The 22,064-nt window shown below is 42.9% G+C and overlaps 1 protein-coding gene across 2 annotated transcripts; it reads left to right on the top strand.

Annotated features, from left to right (window-relative positions):
• The first annotated feature begins 5,003 nt into the window (after positions 1-5,003).
• On the top strand, positions 5,004-9,738 carry rnmt (RNA (guanine-7-) methyltransferase). 2 transcript variants are annotated; one of them, XM_061092348.1, is made up of 11 exons: positions 5,004-5,026; positions 6,039-6,159; positions 6,232-6,358; positions 6,500-6,625; positions 7,474-7,589; positions 7,697-7,878; positions 7,997-8,161; positions 8,310-8,427; positions 8,720-8,821; positions 9,005-9,038; positions 9,567-9,738. In XM_061092348.1, the coding sequence occupies exons 2-11, from the start codon at positions 6,043-6,045 to the stop codon at positions 9,602-9,604; spliced, it is 1,125 nt and encodes a 374-aa protein (XP_060948331.1). In that variant the 5' UTR covers positions 5,004-5,026; positions 6,039-6,042; the 3' UTR covers positions 9,605-9,738. The 2 variants fall into 2 exon arrangements, with proteins under 2 accessions (XP_060948331.1, XP_060948330.1); XM_061092347.1 differs by lacking the exon at positions 5,004-5,026 and adding an exon at positions 5,071-5,284 and having other exon boundaries at positions 6,037-6,159.
• The last annotated feature ends 12,326 nt before the right edge of the window (positions 9,739-22,064 follow it).

Raw genomic sequence — 22,064 nt, 5'->3', positions numbered from 1 at the left:
CCTCCGCTGATCCACTACACAACATCCACTACACAACATCCACTACACAACATCCACTACACAACATCCACTACACAACATCCACTACACAACATCCACTACACAACATCCACTACACACCATCCACTACACAACATCCACTACACAACATCCACTACACACCATCCACTACACAACATCCACTACACACCATCCACTACACACCATCCACTACACAACATCCACTACACAACATCCACTACACACCATCCACTACACAACATCCACTACACACCATCCACTACACAACATCCACTACACACCATCCACTACACAACATCTACTACACAACATCCACTACACAACATCCACTACACACCATCCACTACACAATATCCTCAGCTTCCAATCAGGAACTAGTCTGCCCCCCCCCTCAGAAGTCACAGTGTGTTCTTCTGGTTAAAGGTCCGGTGAGTTCAGGTGAAAGGTTTCTATCCACAGACACACACCACCCCCCCCCCCACCCCCCCCCCCCACCCCCCGGTGCTGGTTCACTTGTTTCATCTCGATTCTACAAACTGTCGTTTCTTTGTCCTCGATGGGCCCTGATATTTACATATTTTATATTTATAAACTTCAGGTTTTACATACTTTACTTTGTATTTACATATATTACATTTCCATACTTTCTATTTATAAACTTTCTATTTACATACATTATATTTACATACTTTATTTTATTTTATTTAAACACTGTGTGTGTTTGTGTGTGCACTGTTGCAATAAAAGCAGGTGGAATGGTTTCCGTCCCTGGAGATCTACACACACACACACACACACACACACACACACACACACACAGACACACACACACACAGACACACACACTCAGTGATAATGGCGGGGGGCAGTGGGGGCGTATCGGGGGGGTCCCGTGGTATTTGAGTATCAAAGCCTCTTCTGTCTGAAACGTCTTTCTGTGTAAACGGAGTCGGTTGAATACTGAAGAAGCTTTTTCAGGCAGCGCCGCTTCATTCAGCCGACGCTTTGAAACACGGGAAGGTCAGATTTACATGTTTATAGAGCTTCCATCCATTAATCAGTCCATCCCTCCTTTCATCCCTCCATCCGTCTGTCTCCCCGTCCCACAGGAGGAAGAATGGACCTGGAACAGAGGACGACTGTAAAGAACGTCTCTTAACACAATGTTGGCTCAAAAATTAGTTTTAAATATTTACTGTGAGCGTTGGTCACAGGAAGTGGATAAAGGACAAACAGGAAGTAAAGACAGGCTGTGACCCGAGTCAGGAAGCTGCTTTTCAGAGACAGATTCTGTCCCAGTGGTTTGACTCGTCCGTCCCTTTTCGAAGGTTCCTTTAAAAGACAAATGAGTCCTTCCATCCCTGAGCCACGAAGGATTCTGAGACTTTCAGAGGAGCTGACGAGGTCATGACTCTGTTGACCTGACCTTTGCCCTCACAGGCCACATGGTCGACCAACCAGGCCCCTGGACTTGGACCCAACTGGTTTTTGAGGTCAGACCATGGACTTCACAAACAAGCTGTCGCCCAACACACAGAGGCCGAATCCTCCAGAGGCTCGTTTGAGCTCCGACATCACAACTAAAGGATCCTGATGTAGAAGACTCCTTCGGGTTGTTGTTTTACAGATAAGCCTCAAACATTGTTATCTACAGAACTGCCTCGTACGGCTAGGTACTGATACAAATCATTAGAAAGCTAAGATTCTTCCAATTCGACTGATTTCAAGATCCGATCACCACAGCCGGTACAATTAACGTCTCAGTCAAGACACTAACACAAAAAAAACAATCACAAAGTGGACGTCACTCACCTAAGAAGCTTCATATTAATCCACAGATCCATAACATTCCAACGAAAACAGTCTTGGTACAAAGGTCCAGACGATCCAATCCAGGAACATAATCAGTCCAAAACACACTATTACATCAAAGAATAGCCACAGTCAGCTGTTGCGTAATCTCAGCGCAGCCAGCATCGAGATGTAAACAACATGAAAGATGTTTATTTGTATACATTTTAAACCATATGACCGGTTTTGCCTCCTTTATATAAAAGTATGATTTTGAGTGTAAAAGTAGCCTTTTTAGCCTAGTTGGTTACCATGGTTCCAAATGGCCTTTGTGGAAAACGCCTAGACATGCCCTTAGGAAAAAATCTGTGAAATATTAATTTTCTGTGGTATTGTTATCAAATTTGCTCGGGTCCCAGTGTGTTTTCCAGCTCATAAGTCCCAGCTGGATTCATCTGCAGGCATCTGTTTAACACAAAATATTCAGGCGGAAATAAAAACCTTCTACTTCACTGTGTTCCAACTGCTATCACTCATTGTCAGTAGCACTTAGACTGATTCTGACTGTTGGGGGGGGAGTTCAGAATGTTACCTTTCAAAGAGACCAAGCTCATGCATGTACTGCAAATGGTTCAAGAACAGCTTTCAATTAACTTTCCGTGCTCCTCAGACAGGCATTTGAGGCGAATCTCACCCGCTGCTTAATGAGCTTCGACCTGAAGTTAGCTCCGACGCAATGTGTCACCGGACAAGCAGAGTGGAACCGGGACGAGTGTCGGACTTCAGAGCCGATGAGCTGCGTGTTGTTCTTGTAGTGACTCAGCGGACTGCGAGGTCAAAGGCCAAACATCTCCCTGGTCGAGCTCGGTGTTTTTTAACCTGATGAGTCACGTGACCAGACAGGATGATCTTACCAGGAACGTAGCGTCTGGGGTTTTCTTTTCATTAAAGTGAAGCGATCACACTGGACTTTTCTCTGGAGTGAAAGGAACTGAAGCTAAGTTTAGACTGAGGCCCGAGCGTCTGGCAGCACAGTGAGACCTCTCATCCCTCACATCTCCATCAGCAGGGGGAATTACAGACATACCAGACAGGATCATTGTATGAAACTGATCCAGGATCAGCTGATATGAAACTGAAGCGCACACTTCGTCTGTCTGCATCAATTCATCTTGGTTTGAAAACACCAACATGAACCCGAACCCTCACACCCGGTGACGCTGAGAGTCCGTGAAGGAGAACTCCGGTTCACAGGTGCAGGTCGATCCTCCGCACTCTGATGCTTCTCCTGAGATGCTCAGCTGGGTTCTACTCGAGGATCCTTTAAAGAACCAAGACCAATCCAGATGAGAGAGAAACTGTGACTCAGTCCAGGTGCTTCATCCTAAAGACTGAAGGTCCAAAGGCCAAACGGACCCATACATTCAGTCAAGCTGCAACATATCACACCAGGAAGAGACCATCTGATCTACAGAGGATTTCTGTGATTGGCGTCACCAGCTCGTCCCGCCCTTATGTTGTTGCCTAGCAACAGATCTGAAGCTGGAGATGGATAGAATGTTTTGATGGCCTTTGGTTTCTAACCATGTGAAGCGTTAGCTGATCGGTTGAGTTGAAGCCTCATATTCACCACACGTCTCATTGCATTGAGCGATGAGTCGTGCGGTCGGTTGGGATAGCTAGCTAGCTAGTTAGCTAAGCTAGCTAGCTAGCTATGAGAAGATGTCGCAACTCAAAGTAAATACTAATGAAACTCGGGTATAGTGCGGACAGATTGAGACGTTTAAACCATAGACGTGAATAAAGATGGACGACATGCCAGCTCCCAAAAGTGAAGCCAAATAATCCCTATCGCCCCCTGTTGGCTGTCGTCCTCCATATTAGCAGATGGGACATGGATCAAAGTAAAAAATCAAAGGACACATTAATTGAGTGTTTGTTAAAGATGGTTTCTTTCATTTGAGGCAGATCTTATCTCACTGATGTTTGTTCACGTGTTTATGTTTTGATTCTGGATATGTTGGCTTCACTTGTGGATCGTGACAGGAAGTGGAGACGTGTTTTCTCTCTTTATTCACAGTTTGTGTTTGGAACTAGTCCTTTAATTCACTCTCCAGTTACACAGCTGAAGAAGAAACCTTTAATCAGTTTCTGAGTTCAACTTTCTCTGTGGGATTTTATTTGAATAAAGTTTATTAATATTCACAGGACTCTAATGAACACACATTATCTTCAAAATAACACATTTGCAAACTTGATCTTAATAAAATGTCTTTATATGTTTTGCATGTGTCTATTGTCTTTGTATATTTTTCATTTCCAGTTATCTGATGTGTCCAGTTAAATATGTGTGAGTTCATCTCTAATACAAAGTCATAATAATTTGTCTATGAAGCATCTTTAAGAACTTTGCTTACATAGTTATAACTCATGTTCGATTCCATCTGCAGTTGCTCTATTTCGTGTTTGAGGTTTTTTTATGAATTCATTTCTCAGACTGTTGTTTATTTACAGGAAAAACTTTTAAATCTGAATAAACTTTATGAAACAAACAGAGAGACAGTCAAACAGTCGTGTCACTTGTTCCTCTTCGTCATCTGCCAAACCTTCTGATGATGATATTATATGTATTTACTGACAGATTCACAGCGCCACCTGTTGGTCTGTTACTGTCAAGACACTGTTAAATCCAGCATTCATCACAACCTGTTTGGGACACACACACCGAACACACAACAATCATTCAGGGGACAGACTCACAAAGTTCACTGTTCATTCCACAAACACACTCAGGCTTTCAAACCAGAAGCTGGTTTATTAAAAGCACAATGAAAACGTATCTTATTCACGAGTCCCTTTAACTAAACTATCTAACAATGTCATTCCATCATTGTATTTTACTCTAAATTAGATTTTCATTATTTTACACATTTCTGTATATTTTATTAGGGCCCAAGCACGACCTATTAAATGGGCGTGGTCGTATGGCTAAAAAAAAATCGAGTTTTTAGAAATAATAATTATTTGTTTGTAATCTGTGTTTCAGTTGGAGAGGAAGAACTATAGATATATAAAAATATGTGTAATATGTACAATATATGTCTATGGGAAGAACAAACTGAGTCGGGTTCGTCATTTCCGATGCGTCCGCGGCGCGGAGATGTGACGTAGATCAACCGGAAGCTGCTCAGAGCGCGTGCGCCGGTCCTGCACCGTGAGTCCATTGTTGTTGTTTTGTGTTTCCGTGAAAACTCTCCCGGTACCGGAGACTTCCCCCGGTTTTCTCCGGTCACATGACGCCTCCACCTCCGCTGCGAGGCACTGGTGACTTCCGGTTCGTCGCAGACCGGAAACACGCGTTGTGTTTGTCTCCAGGCTAACGTTAGCATGCTAGCTGCTAACGTTAGCCTGAGAAACGCAGTAAAAACAGAAGTGTCCTTCAGCTCCTGAGAACCGAGCAGAAGTATTCACAGTGTGTACTTTATACTTCAACACGTTTAAAATACTCCACTGTCAGTACAAGTCCTGCATTCAGAACCTGTGTTGCATCATCAGCGAAACGCACTGAAGTCAATGAGCTGCAGAATGAGTTTTAATTAGTGTTTGTGTTAATTTAGCTGCTGCGTTAATGTGAATGTTGTGATTGAGCTCATGTGAAATACTTGATATGTTATTGTGTAGTTTAATCTTCACGCTAACAGCGAGCTCCACCAATCAGAGCCGTCGCTGCTCCGGCTGAGGATTGTGGGTAGTGTAGTTCTCCTCGTCATTCTGGATGGAACGCGTTTCACTGCCTCGTCGCTTGTGTGGCTTTGACCTCGGATGGTTAAAATATTCTGGTTGAATATCAAAATCTTTACTTCCTGAACTAAACTGTGGGTCTGTGTTGCATCACCTCCCCAGACACGCCCCTTTATAGTAGAGATAGTGACGTTTTATTTTAATAACTCAGTCGAGCTCCATCCTGAGGTTTATTGCATCTGCAGCACATTCACACACTAGTGTCTCTGAACATCTCAACTCGTTTCATCAAGATCCCAGAGTTATTCTCTGAGGAATCAAAGAAAATGTTTCTGGATCCAGATCTGTGGAAACCGACTCTGATGACATCATCAGCACAAGATGGCGGCGCTTTGAGAGGGTTTAGCTTCCTGTTTGTTCCGAGTGAGGAGGTGGAGACGCAGCCTCCATCTTTATTTACTGTCTGTGTTTCTTTGTTTTCAGAGAACGATGGATCTTCAGACAACAGAAACTGTGAAGGGGGGAGGAGAAGAGGAGGAGAGAGGGAGGAAGAGGAGGCCTGAGGAAGAGGAGGACAAGGAGGAGACCTCCTCCAGCAGGAAGCAGGTAGTTCCCTGTGTGATTCTCCCTCTGCTCTGTTCTCCGTGGAGGTGTTGATGTGTGGCGTTGCTCCGTCAGGTCGACCACAGCGTGAAGGTGGCGAGTCACTACAACCGCCTACAGGAAGTGGGTCTGGCGGCGAGGAGCCAGAGCAGAATCTTCTTCATGAGGAACTTCAACAACTGGCTGAAGAGCGTCCTGATCGGTAACTGACCAAGAACCTGTTAGAGATGATGAGTCATCACTGTGACTCATCAGAGAGCAGCAGATGTGTCGGAGGAAGACATCGTGGATTTTAGATCTTAGTGATTATGGAAATATTAAAGTGCTGTTGTTTGACTGGCAGGTGAGATCCTGGAGCAGGTGCGGGGGGCGGGGTCTCGGCAGGTGTCTGTGTTGGACCTGGGCTGTGGGAAAGGAGGAGACCTTCTGAAGTGGAGGAGAGGAGGAATCAACCACCTGGTCTGTGCAGGTAATCTGTTGTTATTGATGAGCATCACTAACGTCCTCTGATCAGATGTTGTCCCGTGAACCTCCACCTGTTCCTCCGCCGTTTGTGAGCTTATGACTGTGACATCACAAACAGGAAGTGACCTGTCAGAGACTCACCTCACAGGAAGTTACCTGGGTCATCAGGTTTATCTCTCAGGTGTGCGACTGTAGGACAGTACCGTCTGTCACCAGTGGATGGTGCACTAGCTTCTCGATTCTCTAAGTGAAGTTAGTAGAGATCATTCTCTGATCTTTGCTTTTGTTGGATCCATTCAATGAATTTAAAAAATGTATTCCTTGTTTTTGAAAGGTCAATTCACAGAAGTAAATTCTCAAAGAATGTTAGAGATTTTATATTTAGTGGTAATTTCCTAAGAAGGGAAATGTCCACGAGACGCCGTGGAGATCTGATCCTCTCCGTCCGTCACGAGGTTTCTGTCAATCATCTAGATCCTGAATTCAAATCACATTCCAGTAAATCGTTAGTCCATTTACAGCTTTGATTAGAATAAACACTTTGTAGCAGAACTGAAGGTCAATGAATTGATGGATTATTGTGAGTAATGGTCGAGTATCTGAGGAGAAATATTACATATCAAGCAGTCTTGTTGTGATCATAGTCCAGGATCAGGATTCTCCATCAGCTGCCACCTTGAACAAAGTCCTGGACTCGTTCTTCTGCGTCTGTTTGAGACATGTCTGATGATTGAGATGTTAAACCAGTGAAAGATTTCGGTCCTAGAAATCAAAGATCACTCCCAAGTTCCTGAGTGTTGAAAAGCAGAAGGATTCAGAAATTAATTGTGAATAAAATGTTTTTATTTTCAGATATAGCCGGAGTGTCTGTGGAGCAATGTCAGAGTCGTTATGAGGAGATGAAGAGGAAAAGTCACATTAACGAGAAAATCTTCAGCGCTCAGTTCATCACTGCCGACTGTTCCAAGGTAGAACCACAACACATAGATCAGTTAATCTGTGAAGGTAGAATTAGAGCAGGTAGATGTGTCTCCTTGTAGAGATGTTGGTGTAACTCGTGGACGTCTGTGTGCAGGAGGTTCTGTCAGAGAAGCTGGACGACCCGAAGCTGATGTTTGACATCTGCAGCTGTCAGTTTGTGTATCATTACTCGTTTGAGAGCGAACAGAAGGCGAACGTGATGCTGAGAAACGCCTGCGAGCGCCTGAAGCCCGGGGGTTACTTCATCGGAACCACGCCAGATGCCTTTGAACTTGTGTAAGAACAAGAGTGTTGTATAACTGAACTGCGTTTGTCGTGCTGCAGCTTCACTGGAGATCGTCAGAAAACACACAAAGATTTTGATCATTGTTGTGTCTCCTCTTCTCCTTTGCAGTAAACGTTTGGAGGCGTCGGACGCTCTGGCGTTTGGGAACGAGGTTTTTAAAGTCTCGTTTCAGTCCAAAGGTTCCTACCCGATGTTCGGCTGTCAGTATCACTTCAGCCTCGAGGACGTGGTCGACGTTCCAGAGTTCCTCGTCTACTTTCCTCTTCTGGAGCAGTAAGATCGTTGAATTCATGCAGAAGTTGTTTTATTGCTGTTTGCGTGGGATCATTTCTGTGGAGTGAATAATGACCATCGAGAATCCATGGTGGGAACTCTAATCTCTAATGTAGAAACTCTGCTTTTCCTCTTGTCTCTGTGTCAGCATGGCCAAACGCTACAACATGCGTCTGGTGCTGAAGCAGAGGTTCTCTGAGTTTGCTGAGGAGAAGGTGAAGAAGGAGCATCACCGCAGCCTGATGATGAAAATGATGGCGCTGGAGGTAAAGTGATCAATTATCATCACAAGGAAACAAGTCCGGCGTCGTGATGTTTAAATATCAAGATCTCTAAGAGCTTTTTGTTTTTTATTGAGTTGTTCTGGGTTTGTTCCCTCGTGGTTGATTCACTTATTGTAACTCGCTTTGGATAAAAGCGTCAGCTCAATGAAATGTAATGTTCTGATTGTCCCTCTGGGTTCCTTCATTTGAAAGCAGTTCTCTGTCGCTGGAGCATCAGTCAGTTTCTTGTCAGCGATAAAATCATCAAATTTGTAAAGTGTTGTTTTATTTCCAGCCGTTTCCCTGTGAGGACGGAGGTCGACCGGCTACAGACACCAAAGGAGAGTACAGCCATGCTAAAGAGCACTGCGGCAGCACGGGAGTCAAACTACCACTGGTGAGAGAGCTGGGGTCGAGGTGGACGAACGAGACAAAAAATCAGACGACAAAGTGAAATGAAGCAGCAGCTGTGTTTCTGTGTGATGTGAAGATATTAATGTTTAACAAGCAGACAACTTGATCACAGATGTGATGAAACCGACTCCAGCTCAGTGTCTGATGCAGTTTGTGTTTTGTGCAGGGAACTCTGAGCCGATCGGAGTGGGAAGCAACCAGTAAGTTTCTCCTTTAACTTCACTGTTGACTTGTTTTAAAAAATGTTCATCAGTTATAACGCTAAACATTTGACCTGCAAATGAAACTGGTTCATTCGATTGTGTTTCAGCAGAAAATACTTTTAAATGTTCCCATCGCACCTGTTAACATGAAGTTGTATTTGAAGAGCGATGACTCGACTTCTCCGACTCGAAGCTGCCATCTTGATCCTTTGATGTTGTGCAGGGTTTATAAGCTGTACTGCAGCCAGCCACCAGGGGGTGATCCCAGCCATCATGTCGTCCATCTTTATTCATGCTCTCTAGTTTTCACCAAGTCCAACGCTCTTTAACACGTTAAAGAAAGTGAAACACAATTTCGGGATCCACTCCAGAATGGACTTGGTTCTTATTTGGCTCATGACACACCCCTCTGCAAAGTTGTGTGAATCAGTTGTGTAGTATTTTAGTAATCCTGCCGACAGTCAGACGACAAACCTTGGTGGAGGTAATGATCGGGTGTCCTCTGCTCCTCTGCTTCCTGTGCAGGTATCTACCTGGTGTTCGTCTTCCAGAAGATGTCCTGACCATGAGAACCTGAACCCACCTGCTGCTCGCCAGCTCAGCTGTTGTCCATGTTGTGTGTTTTCTTTTTGATAAAGTATGAACTGTTTGGGTTTTTTTGAAATGAATAAGAATAAACGTTAAAGTCAGAAGAATGTTGTTTGTGCAGTGACCATGATTTGAACGACACAGTTTAGTGTCATATTTTTTCTTGTCTACATGTTTATATTTTTGATTTGAGCAACTTCAAAGAATTCGGTTTCCTTCTGATTCTGTAGTTTTTGGTTAGGACCATTAGGGGGCGCTCTCAGTGCACAGCTCACATCTCTGACACAAACATCTGGATGAGCTGGATCCACATGTGGGCACCAGGTGGCGCTGTACAGACTCAGGTCTGTGGCTCATCCCTCACAAAAACAAAACTGACACTTGTGATCGTTTGACAGATAATTCATTTTTCACTAAAAATAATAAACAGCAGAACTTCATGTCTTTGTGTTTCCATGTTTGTCGACACACGAGACTTTATTGGTTTGAATTAAAAAATTCTGAATGAATTCAAATTTCAAAGTCAGGCTGAATAAAAATCCTTGAAGAGTCAGTGTCTTATACGTGTCTAACATTATTGATATAGATATATAAAATGATCCGGATGTCACATGCAGCTGACCGGTGTGACCTTTGACCTGAGATCAGCATGAGGCTGCGACTCATGAGGCATAAATATGAATAAAGCTCTAAAGAAACAAAAAGAACCAAAGAAAACGTATGTTTACTAACGAGTCGGAGTCAGGAGGAAGATTCAAGACGAGACGAGGACACGTGAAAACAGAAGAGGTTTGTCCTTAATTCACCACGTGTAAGTGTATGAATCTTGTACATGAATATTTATATGAATAATATTTCCATTTGTTGTCCTTCACGGCGCTTAGAGCACCTCCGTCGTCATGGTTACATTAATGAGGTTGAGGAACACAGGAAAAAATGAGCTGTTCAATTCCATGATATTTGAATTCTTCAGAACCCACTGATCCCCGGTGGACCCGGCTGTGGGCGGCTGTGGCTGAGGGGTAGAGTGGTCGTCCTCCAACCTGAAGGTCGGCGGTTCGATCCCCAGTCTGAACCATCTGCATGCCGAAGTGTCCTTGAGCAAGATGCTGAACCCCCCATAGAATAACAAAGTGCTGCAAGTAGATGCACTGTATGAATGTGTGTGTGAATGGGTGAATGTGAAACTGTAAAGAGCTTTGAGTCATCAAGACTAGAAAAGCGCTATATAAATACAAATCCATTTACCTTTATCCATTTAACCCTCCGGGCCCCTTCACCTGGATCCGGCCCTGGAACAGATCTGGTTTCATGTTCACAATCCTCTCGCTCTAACGAGGACAATTACTCATCAAGGCATTCCAAGCAGCTGAGGGCAACATCCACCTATCAATTAGTGAGATATGTAATTAGTGCTTGATTATAGGAGACAAAAGACAGAGAACAGTACAGGGTGGCTGCACCTGCCTTTAACTACAGCTGACCCCGCCCACATTCTCTCTGAACACGCGGCCTGACCTTTAGGCGCCCCGCGCCCCGATGAGCGCCAGGGAACGGCGAGTGTTCCTCAGCGCCCACGCCTTCTCCTGATCTGTTCTCATCATCTGTTTGGTTTTCACCTGGAAATTCATAAACATGTCTTTAGACTTAGAGCATAAGGCTGGGAGGCGGGGCTACGGCAGGCCAGCCCTGCCCACCCACACACAACTCCAATTAACTGCTGAAGCTAAGTTAGCAAGGTTATTTATCCAGTTCCGAGCGACGGCTCCAGCACGTCAGGGCCGAAACCGGCAAGGCTGTAAAACACAAATATCTAATAAAAAATATGAAGAGTCGGAAATCACCTCTGTGTGTGTGTGTGTGTGTGTGTCTGTGTGCGTGTGTGTGTGTCTGTGTGTGTCTGTGTGTGTGTGTGTGTGTGTGTGTGTGTGTGTGTGCGTGTGTGTGTGCGTGTGTGTGTAGGAGAGGATTCTCTGCAGCTGATCTTCACAGACAAGATGTTGGACAGACTCCATGCTGCTCTCTGAATATGGATCCAGCATCTGTCCCTGGTCCAGACGGCGTTGAAGGTTCCTGGAGGACGGACGGACGGACAGAGACGTCCTCTCATACCTCCACTGTGCTGCTTCACCAAGCTACTTCCTGTTTCCAAAAGTCCAACCTTTATCTAATAAACCTTTAAGCGATGTTCCCAAGTTGCCTTGAAATATGTTTGAAAAGTTGCTGTTTCCAGGATGAAACCTGGTTCTCTGTAAAGTCTCATGTCTGATCAGTGAGTGTGAATCAGGAAGTTAAAGCCTCAAGACTCTAACTTGACTTTACTCCGTCTAAAAGGAACAGGAAGTTGGACTGAGGCTCCGACATGGATCCTGCAAAACCTGGATCCACCTCCAGCAACTCAACACGGGATAATAATGATTCTATTTCACCAAATCAGTTCCTGTGGGATTTTATTCCTTTTTAGATGAATAACGTAACAATAAAAAATGTTCTACACATGAGAGACAACAAACACATGTGTGGGTGAACTGTACGTGTACATGTATGATCCACAGATGAGACATCACTGTGAACAAGTGTCACGTTATTTTTATAATTCTTTCTCATTGCCCATGAAAATATCGAATCTAAAAATGATCAACTTTGAAACATCGTCTATTCATTTATTGATTCTTGAATTAATCTGTAAATAAACGCATTAATGCATGTGTTTTTCTCAGTTTTTTTATTAAAGAATGAAATGATTTATTACCAGTTCCTTGTCACTTGTGCTCTTCCATGGAACTACAGGATCATTCTGCCCCCCCCCCCCAGTCTCTTCATGGAACGAGTCCAAGGTGTGTCTCAGACAAAATACCTTTCAGCTCCTTAGAGATGTTTTTATTCAGTAACGAACTATCAATTAGGGGCAGATTTTCTTTCCGTAACTTTGTAGGAATGGGATCTAAGATACAAGTTGTATTTATTTCATTTAATATATTGTTTGATCTTATCTAAATCCTGAACTTACACATGTGTGAATCGTGCAAAGCTTCAACGAACGATTCTAAAAGAAGACGGTGTTTGTTTCCGAACAGTAAACATCACGTGATCCTCAGGTAGGAACCATGTGACCAAGGTGCTCCAGGAGTCATCTGATTGGTCCGCAGCCGTCACACCTGCTCATATCACTGTGGTTATTACACGTTTCATCCAAACAACTTATGTAATGTTGTTCATGCAAATGTCACAAACTGAGAAACACGCTGACATTTAAAATAAGGAGGAGTTTTTATGTTCAATATGAGATAATGACACAGGTGAGTCTTATATAACCTGAAGTGGACAGGGAGCTAGAATCAGCTCCTCCTGCTGTTATATAGAATGTGATCTGTGACTGTATATGAATATAATCAGTGACTGTATATGAATATGATCTGTGACTATATATGAATATGATCTGTGACTGTATATGAAGAGGATCAGTGACTGTATATGAATATGATCAGTGACTGTATATGAAGAGGATCAGTGACTGTATATGAATATGATCAGTGACTGTATATGAAGATGATCAGTGACTGTATATGAATATGATCAGTGACTGTATATGAAGATGATCTCTAACTGTATATGAATATAATCAGTGACTGTATATGAATATGATCAGTGACTGTATATGAATATAATCAGTGACTGTATATAAAGAGGATCAGTGACTGTATATGAATATGAACAGTGACTGTATATGAAGAGGATCAGTGACTGTATATAAAGACGATCAGTGACTGTATATGAAGACGATCTGTGACTGTATATAAAGATGATCAGTGACTGTATATGAATATGATCTGTAACTGTATATGAAGAGGATCATTGACTGTATATGAAGATGATCAGTGACTGTATATGAATATGATCTGTGACTGTATATGAAGATGATCAGTGACTGTATATGAATATGATCTGTGACTGTATATGAATATGATCTGTAACTGTATATGAAGAGGATCAGTGACTGTATATGAATATGATCATTGACTGTATATGAATATGATCAGTAACTGTGTATGAATATAATCTGTGACTGTATATGAATATAATCAGTGACTGTTTATGAATATGATCAGTGACTGTATATGAATATGATCTCTAACTGTATATGAATATGATCAGTGACTGTTTATGAAGAGGATCAGTGACTGTATATGAATATGATCTGTGACTGTATATGAATATGATCTGTGACTGTATATAAAGAGGATCAGTGACTGTATATAGACGATCAGTGACTGTATATGAATATGAACAGTGACTGTATATGAAGAGGATCAGTGACTGTATATGAAGACGATCTGTGACTGTATATAAAGATGATCAGTGACTGTATATGAATATGATCTGTAACTGTATATGAAGAGGATCAGTGACTGTATATGAAGATGATCAGTGACTGTATATGAATATGATCTGTGACTGTATATGAAGATGATCAGTGACTGTATATGAATATGATCTGTGACTGTATATGAATATGATCTGTAACTGTATATGAAGAGGATCAGTGACTGTATATGAATATGATCATTGACTGTATATGAATATGATCAGTAACTGTATATGAATATAATCTGTGACTGTATATGAATATAATCAGTGACTGTTTATGAATATGATCAGTGACTGTATATGAATATGATCTGTGACTGTATATGAAGACGATCAGTGACTGTATATGAATATGATCTGTGACTATATATGAAGACGATCAGTGACTGTTTATGAATATGATCAGTGACTGTATATGAATATAATCAGTGACTGTTTATGAATATGATCAGTGACTGTATATGAATATGATCTGTGACTGTATATGAAGACGATCAGTGACTGTATATAAAGACGATCAGTGACTGTATATGAAGAGGATAAATGACTGTTTATGAATATGATCAGTGACTGTATATGAAGAGGATAAATGACTGTTTATGAATATGATCTGTGACTGTATATGAATATGATCTGTGACTGTATATGAATATAATCAGTGACTGTTTATGAATATGATCAGTGACTGTATATGAATATAATCAGTGACTGTTTATGAATATGATCAGTGACTGTATATGAATATGATCATTGACTGTATATGAATATGATCAGTGACTGTATATGAATATAATCAGTGACTGTTTATGAATATGATCAGTGACTGTATATGAATATGATCTGTGACTGTATATGAATATAATCAGTGACTGTTTATGAATATGATCAGTGACTGTTTATGAATATGATCTGTGACTGTATATGAATATAATCAGTGACTGTTTATGAATATGATCTGTGACTGTATATGAATATGATCAGTGACTGTATATGAATATGATCTGTGACTGTATATGAATATGATCTGTGACTGTATATGAATATGATCAGTGACTGTATATGAATATGATCTGTGACTGTATATGAAGACGATCAGTGACTGTATGTGAATATGATCAGTGATTGTATATGAATATGATCATTGACTGTATATGAATATGATCAGTGACTGTATATGAATATGATCTGTGACTGTATATGAATATAATCAGTGACTGTTTATGAATATGATCAGTGACTGTATATGAATATAATCAGTGACTGTTTATGAATATGATCAGTGACTGTTTATGAATATGATCTGTGACTGTATATGAATATAATCAGTGACTGTTTATGAATATAATCAGTGACTGTTTATGAATATGATCTGTGACTGTATATGAATATGATCTGTGACTGTATATGAATATGATCTGTGACTGTATATGAATATGATCAGTGACTGCATATGAATATGATCTGTGACTGTATATGAATATAATCAGTGACTGTATATGAATATGATCAGTGACTGTATATGAATATGATCTGTGACTGTATATGAATATAATCTGTGACTGTATATGAATATGATCAGTGACTGTATATGAATATGATCTGTGACTGTATATGAATATGATCTGTGACTGTATATGAATATAATCAGTGACTGTATATGAATATGATCAGTGACTGTATATGAATATGATCTGTGACTGTATATGAATATAATCTGTGATTGTATATGAATATGATCTGTGACTGTATATGAATATGATCTGTGACTGTATATGAATATGATCAGTGACTGTATATGAATATGATCTGTGACTGCATATGAATATGATCTGTGACTGTATATGAATATGATCTGTGACTGTATATGAATATAATCAGTGACTGTATATGAATATGATCAGTGACTGTATATGAATATGATCAGTGACTGTATATGAATATGATCAGTGACTGAATATGAATATGATCAGTGACTGTATATGAATATGATCAGTGACTGTATATGAATATGATCTGTGATTGTATATAAAGGTAAACAGCTGGTGACCGATTCTTCAGATGTGATGAAACAACAGTCAAATGTCCCCATTCTGCTCGTGTGATGTCATCAAGTGTCCCGAGACCCAACATTCACCTTCACGTGGAAACCAGTTCACATCCAATGGAAACCAGATCACATCCAGTTGAAACCAGATCACATCCAGTGGAAACCAGTTCACATCCAATGGAAACCAGATCACATCCAGTTGAAACCAGATCACATCCAGTGGAAACCAGATCACATCCAGTGGAAACCAGTTCACATCCAGTGGAAACCAGATCACATCCAGTGGAAACCAGATCACATCCAATGGAAACCAGTTCACATCCAGTGGAAACCAGATCACATCCAGTGGACACCAGATCACATCCAGTGGAAACCAGATCACATCGAGTGGAAACCAGATCACATCCAGTGGAAACCAGTTCACAACCAGTGGAAACCAGATCACATCGAGTGGAAACCAGATCACATCCAGTGGAAACCAGATCACATCCAGTGGAAACCAGTTCACATCCAGTGGAAACCAGATCACATCGAGTGGAAACCAGATCACATCCAGTGGAAACCAGTTCACAACCAATGGAAACCAGATCACATCCAGTGGAAACCAGTTCACATCCACGTGGAAACCAGTTCACATCCAGTGGAAACCAGATCACATCCAATGGAAACCAGTTCACATCCAGTGGAAACCAGTTCACATCCAGTGGAAACCAGATCACATCCAGTGGAAACCAGATCACATCGAGTGGAAACCAGATCACATCCAGTGGAAACCAGTTCACAACCAGTGGAAACCAGATCACATCCAGTGGAACCAGATCACATCCAGTGGAAACCAGTTCACATCCAGTGGAAACCAGTTCACATCCAGTGGAAACCAGATCACATCCAGTGGAAACCAGATCACATCGAGTGGAAACCAGATCACAACCAGTGGAAACCAGATCACATCCAGTGGAAACCAGATCACATCCAGTGGAAACCAGATCACATCCAGTGGAGACCAGTTCACATCCAGTGGAAACCAGATCACATCCAATGGAAACCAGATCACATCCAGTGGAAACCAGATCACATCCAGTGGAAACCAGATCACATCCAGTGGAAACCAGATCACATCCAGTGGAAACCAGATCACATCCAGTCTGAACTGGTCCACGAGTCAGTTTATCAGAGACATTAAAACTTCAAACTTTTATTTGATGGTCTGTTTTCAGCAGTTTTTCACGTTTGACAGTAGATTCCTATTGACTTCTATTGTATTTGTTTAGTCCTGAGACTCAAGAGAACCCCCCCCCCCAGCTGGAGACCTGGGACACGTTGTCCCTGTGGGGGGGGGGGGGTGTGTGGAGCAGGTTTGTTCCCTCGTCAAACCTCATGTCACAGATGTCACTCTGATGATTTAATGGACGGAGACGCCCTGAACTGAACCTGTAGCTATGAGGTGGAGACACACACCTGTACCTTTATTAATACTTTTATGAGATAGAGGTAGAGGACAGGAGACACAACCACAAACACACAAGCAAAGACACACAAACACAACCACAAATACACAAACAAAGACGCAAAAACACACAGACACACAGACAAACAAAGACGCACAAACACAAACACACACACAACACACGAACACAAACACACATACACACACAACACACACACACATGCACACACACACACACACAATCACACACACCACAAACACACAAACAACACACACACACACACACAAACATACACAAACAATACACACCACAAACACACACACAACACACACACACATAAACACACAAACATACACAAACAACACACACACACAAACACAACACACACACACACAAACATACACAAACAACAAACACACACAAACGAACACAGACACACACCCACAATAATTAAATCTCTGTCTCTGCTATTAAAATGTTTCCATGCATCACAACTATAAAGCAGTTACGTGGAGCCTCGCCTTCGTAGAAGAATTAGATAAATGTTCTGCTCTAAACTTAAACACATGTTTCAGATTTCAAAGGGAGGATCATAATAAAGGTCAACAACAAATCATCAGTTTTAATTACTGGGTTCAATCACAAAATGTCACTGGACAAGTTTCATCAGAGTTAACGACTCTGAGTAAGCATCCACACACCTAGCGTCCAAGTACGTGAAAGGGAGGGACGTCTCTCGCTCTGACATCATCGTGATCGTCATTCCTTCGTGGTTCCTGCTGCATCTTGGTATATATACAGGGTGAAGAGACGAGGACAGACAAGGACAAAGTCACAGAAGAAGAAGAAGAGACACACCAAGAGAGAGCTACTGCAACTGTTGAGGAAACATCGTCACTTCACTTCAAAGTCTGAGTGAGTATTTAACTTATGATTCAGTGTTTGTTGTGATTTCATTTCATTTTAAATGTTTATTTAGCTTTAATATGTAACATGTGCATATGACCATGTTCCTGTCATCATCCCTGTTACTGTGGGTTTTGGGTTTGATTAAATGTCTCATAAACCCACAGCACCAGTCACAGCTGGAAAGTGTCCGACAGCTTTTATAGAGTGAAATCATTTCAAATGAACATGATCCGATGTAGTTCAACAGACGTACAGAGGGTTTTTAGTCAAATCAACTGTATATGAAACTTTCACGCTGACAATATTTATTGTTCTAACAGTATTCATGAAGATATTAACAGTCTCTTTTCAACTACTTCATTCTCTCACAGATGATGGTCAGATTCAGTTTTGGAGAAGAAAGCGGAGGAGAACAGAGAGCATTCAAAATGATAGCCAAGAGTTTTCTCTTTGTTGTGATACTGATTGGTAAGTTATGATTTCTATGTATTTACGTTGGAAACTATGAACTCTGAATTATATGAAGGAATTCTGACTATACTCTTTAATGAAAACAGCATCCACCAGCCAGACAGTAGAAGGAAGCCTGAAGCTCAGGTGTCCCAGAAGTGTAAATCCAAGTGCCCCAACAACCCCCACAACTGGACCCACAGCTGTTCCAACAACCCCCACAGCTGCTCCAACAACCCCCACACCTGGTCCCACACCTGCTCCCACAGCTGCTCCAACAACCCCCACAGCTGCTCCAACACCTGGTCCCACAGCTGTTCCCACAGCTGCTCCAACAGCTAGTCCAACAAACAACCCCACAACAGGAAGCCCAATCGCAGCAGTACCTGGCCAAATCTCAAATACAACAGTGGCAAGCTTGACAGCAGCAGCAACGGCAGCAGCAGCAGCAGTAGCAGCAGCAGCAGCAGCTACAGCAGCAGCGGCGGGAGCAGCCTCTTCAGGAACAGATGCAGAAGATGCAGTAGCAGCTGCAGTAGCCGCTGTCACTGCTGCATTAAATGCAGCTGCAGCAGCTGAAGGACCACTAGCAGGACTACCACCTGCTTTTGCTGCTGCAAGAGCAGTAGAAGCAGCAGAGAAAGCTAAATTAGCAGTAAATGCAGCGCTAAAAGCAGCTTCATCAGCCCCGGCAGCAAGAGCAGAAATGTTACGAAAAATAGTAGAGGCTTCAGCAAATATATCAGCTGCAGCAGATAAGGTGTCGGCAGCTGTTCTTGCAGCTTCCACTGCAACAACAACAGAATCAGCAAAGTTAGTTGCAGCAGCTGCAACAGATGCAGCAGAAGCTGCATCAAGAGCTCTAGCTGCATTGCAGGACGCATTATCAGATCACAAGAATGCAACATCCGGAACCAACACAAACTCCCCATTTGTGCAAGCATCAATGTTAGCAGCAGAAAAAGCAGCAGAATTGGCTGCAGCAACAGCAATGAAAGCAAAAGAAGCAGCTGAAACTGCGGCAGATGCAGCAACAGCACCATCTGTAGCTGCATCAATCGACAAGGCAAGAGAAGCAGCTGAAAAAGCAAGGGAAGCAGCACTGATTGCAAAGGCCGCTGCAAAAGCAGGAGAAACAGCAGCGTCTGCCGCTGCTACCGCAACAGCCATTTCTGTTGCAGAGCAACTAATTCCCACAACTACAGCACCAACAACAATGATGACAACTACAGGTTTAACTACTACTACTACAACTACAACAACACCTTCAAGTGCATCACTACCAGTATCATCACCCGCACCAGCAGCAACAACTATACAGCCAACAACAGACGGCGCAACAACAAGACAAATAACAACAGCATCGCCCATAACATTGTCTCCAAGAGTAACAGCAACAGTGAAAGCAGTATCCGTGGCTGCAGCAGCAGCAGCTACTGCAGCAGCAGCAGGAGGAGCCACTTCTACAGTGGCTGGAGCCACAACAAGCCCAGTTGCAGCAAACGCCATAAAAGCTGCACAAGATGCAGCCAGAGCTGCCATATTACTGTCCAAAGGACAACCATCACCAGCAGCAGCAGCATTTGCAGCAATTAGGGCTGCCAATGCCGCCAAAGAAGCAGCAGCAGCAGCAAGTCTTGAGGCAGCAGCAGCACCAGCAGCAAAGAGAGAATCACTCGCAAGACTAGCAAACGCATCATCAATAGCTGCACAGGCTTCAGAAGAAGCAGCAGTCGCAGCAGTGCTGGCAGCCTTTGGGAACACAACAGCTAATCAGAAGGTTGCACAAGCTGAAAAAACAGTGGCTGAAAAAGCAATAGTAGTTGCAGAAATAATGAAAGCAGAATTATCCTCCATGAGTGGACCCACAGCAGCAGCCACACGTTTATCCTTATCAGCAGCGCAAGCAGTGGCAGCAATGACAGAAGCAACAGCACTGATTGCATCAACAGCAAGAGGGGACTTGGGAGTAGCGGCAAATGCAGCAGCAAAAAGCTCAGCAGCAGCAGCAAGGGCAGCAGTGGGGGCACTCCCTATTAAAGTCGTGGATGTAGCCACAGGACAACCATCAAATAGTCAAACACCATCACCAGGGACAGGAACCCCATCAACAGCACCCACAGAAAAACAAACTGCAGCAATAATAGCGTCCACCTCAGCAGCAGCAGCAGCAACTGCAGTGGCAGCCTCAACAGCAGCAGCCAGTGGAGCAGCAACCAAAGAATTAGAAGCTGCGATAAACCATGCACGAGCAGCAGCTCGAGCTGCCACCTTAGCAGCAGATGGAACAGCATCAGTATCCCTGGCAGTAGCAGCAGCAGAAGACGCTGCAGAAGCAGCAGAAGCAGTAGCATTAGCAGCAATTCAAGCAGCAGCAAAAGCACCTGCATCAATTAGAGATGTGATGGCAAATATAGCCAAGGAATCATCAAAAGCTGCAATGGCAGCAAAAGCAGCAGCAAAAGCAGCAAAAGCCGCCAACGAGGCAGATTCAGCAGCAGCATCTCAAAGAGCATTGATGGAAACAGAAGAAGCTGCCAAACAAGTGAGACAATCATCAAACGATGCATTGGCGACATTATCAGCAATCCCAGCAGGAAAAGCAGCTCAAATGACAGAAGAATCACGTTCAGCAATGGCAGCAGCAAAAACAGTGGCAGTCATCGCAGGAGCAACAGCATCGTCAGTAGAATCAGTAGTAAAGGCAGCAACAGCAAACAACTCTGATATCATGACATCAAGTATAAATGCAGCAGCAAGAAGTGCAACAGCAGCAGCAAGGGCAGCAGTGGGGGCACTCCCAACTAAAGTCGTGGATGCAGCCACAGGACAACCATCAAATAGTCAAACACCATCACCAGGGTCAGGAACCCCATCAACAGCACCCACAGAAAAACAAACTGCAGCAATAATAGCGTCCACCTCAGCAGCAGCAGCAGCAACTGCAGTGGCAGCCTCAACAGCAGCAATCAGTGGAGCAGCAACCAAAGAATTAGAAGCTGCGATAAACCATGCACGAGCAGCAGCTCGAGCTGCCACCTTAGCAGCAGATGGAACAGCATCGGTATCCCTGGCAGTAGCAGCAGCCGAAGACGCTGCAGAAGCAGCAGAAGCAGTAGCATTAGCAGCAATTCAAGCAGCAGCAAAAGCACCTGCATCAATTAGAGATGTGATGGCAAATATAGCCAAGGAATCATCAAAAGCTGCAATGGC

The sequence above is a fragment of the Limanda limanda genome, chromosome 19, assembly GCF_963576545.1.
Source record: "Limanda limanda chromosome 19, fLimLim1.1, whole genome shotgun sequence".
Taxonomy (NCBI): domain Eukaryota; kingdom Metazoa; phylum Chordata; class Actinopteri; order Pleuronectiformes; family Pleuronectidae; genus Limanda; species Limanda limanda.
The sequence above is the reverse complement of the archived record's forward strand: the minus strand, read 5'-3'. Positions and strand labels throughout refer to the sequence as shown.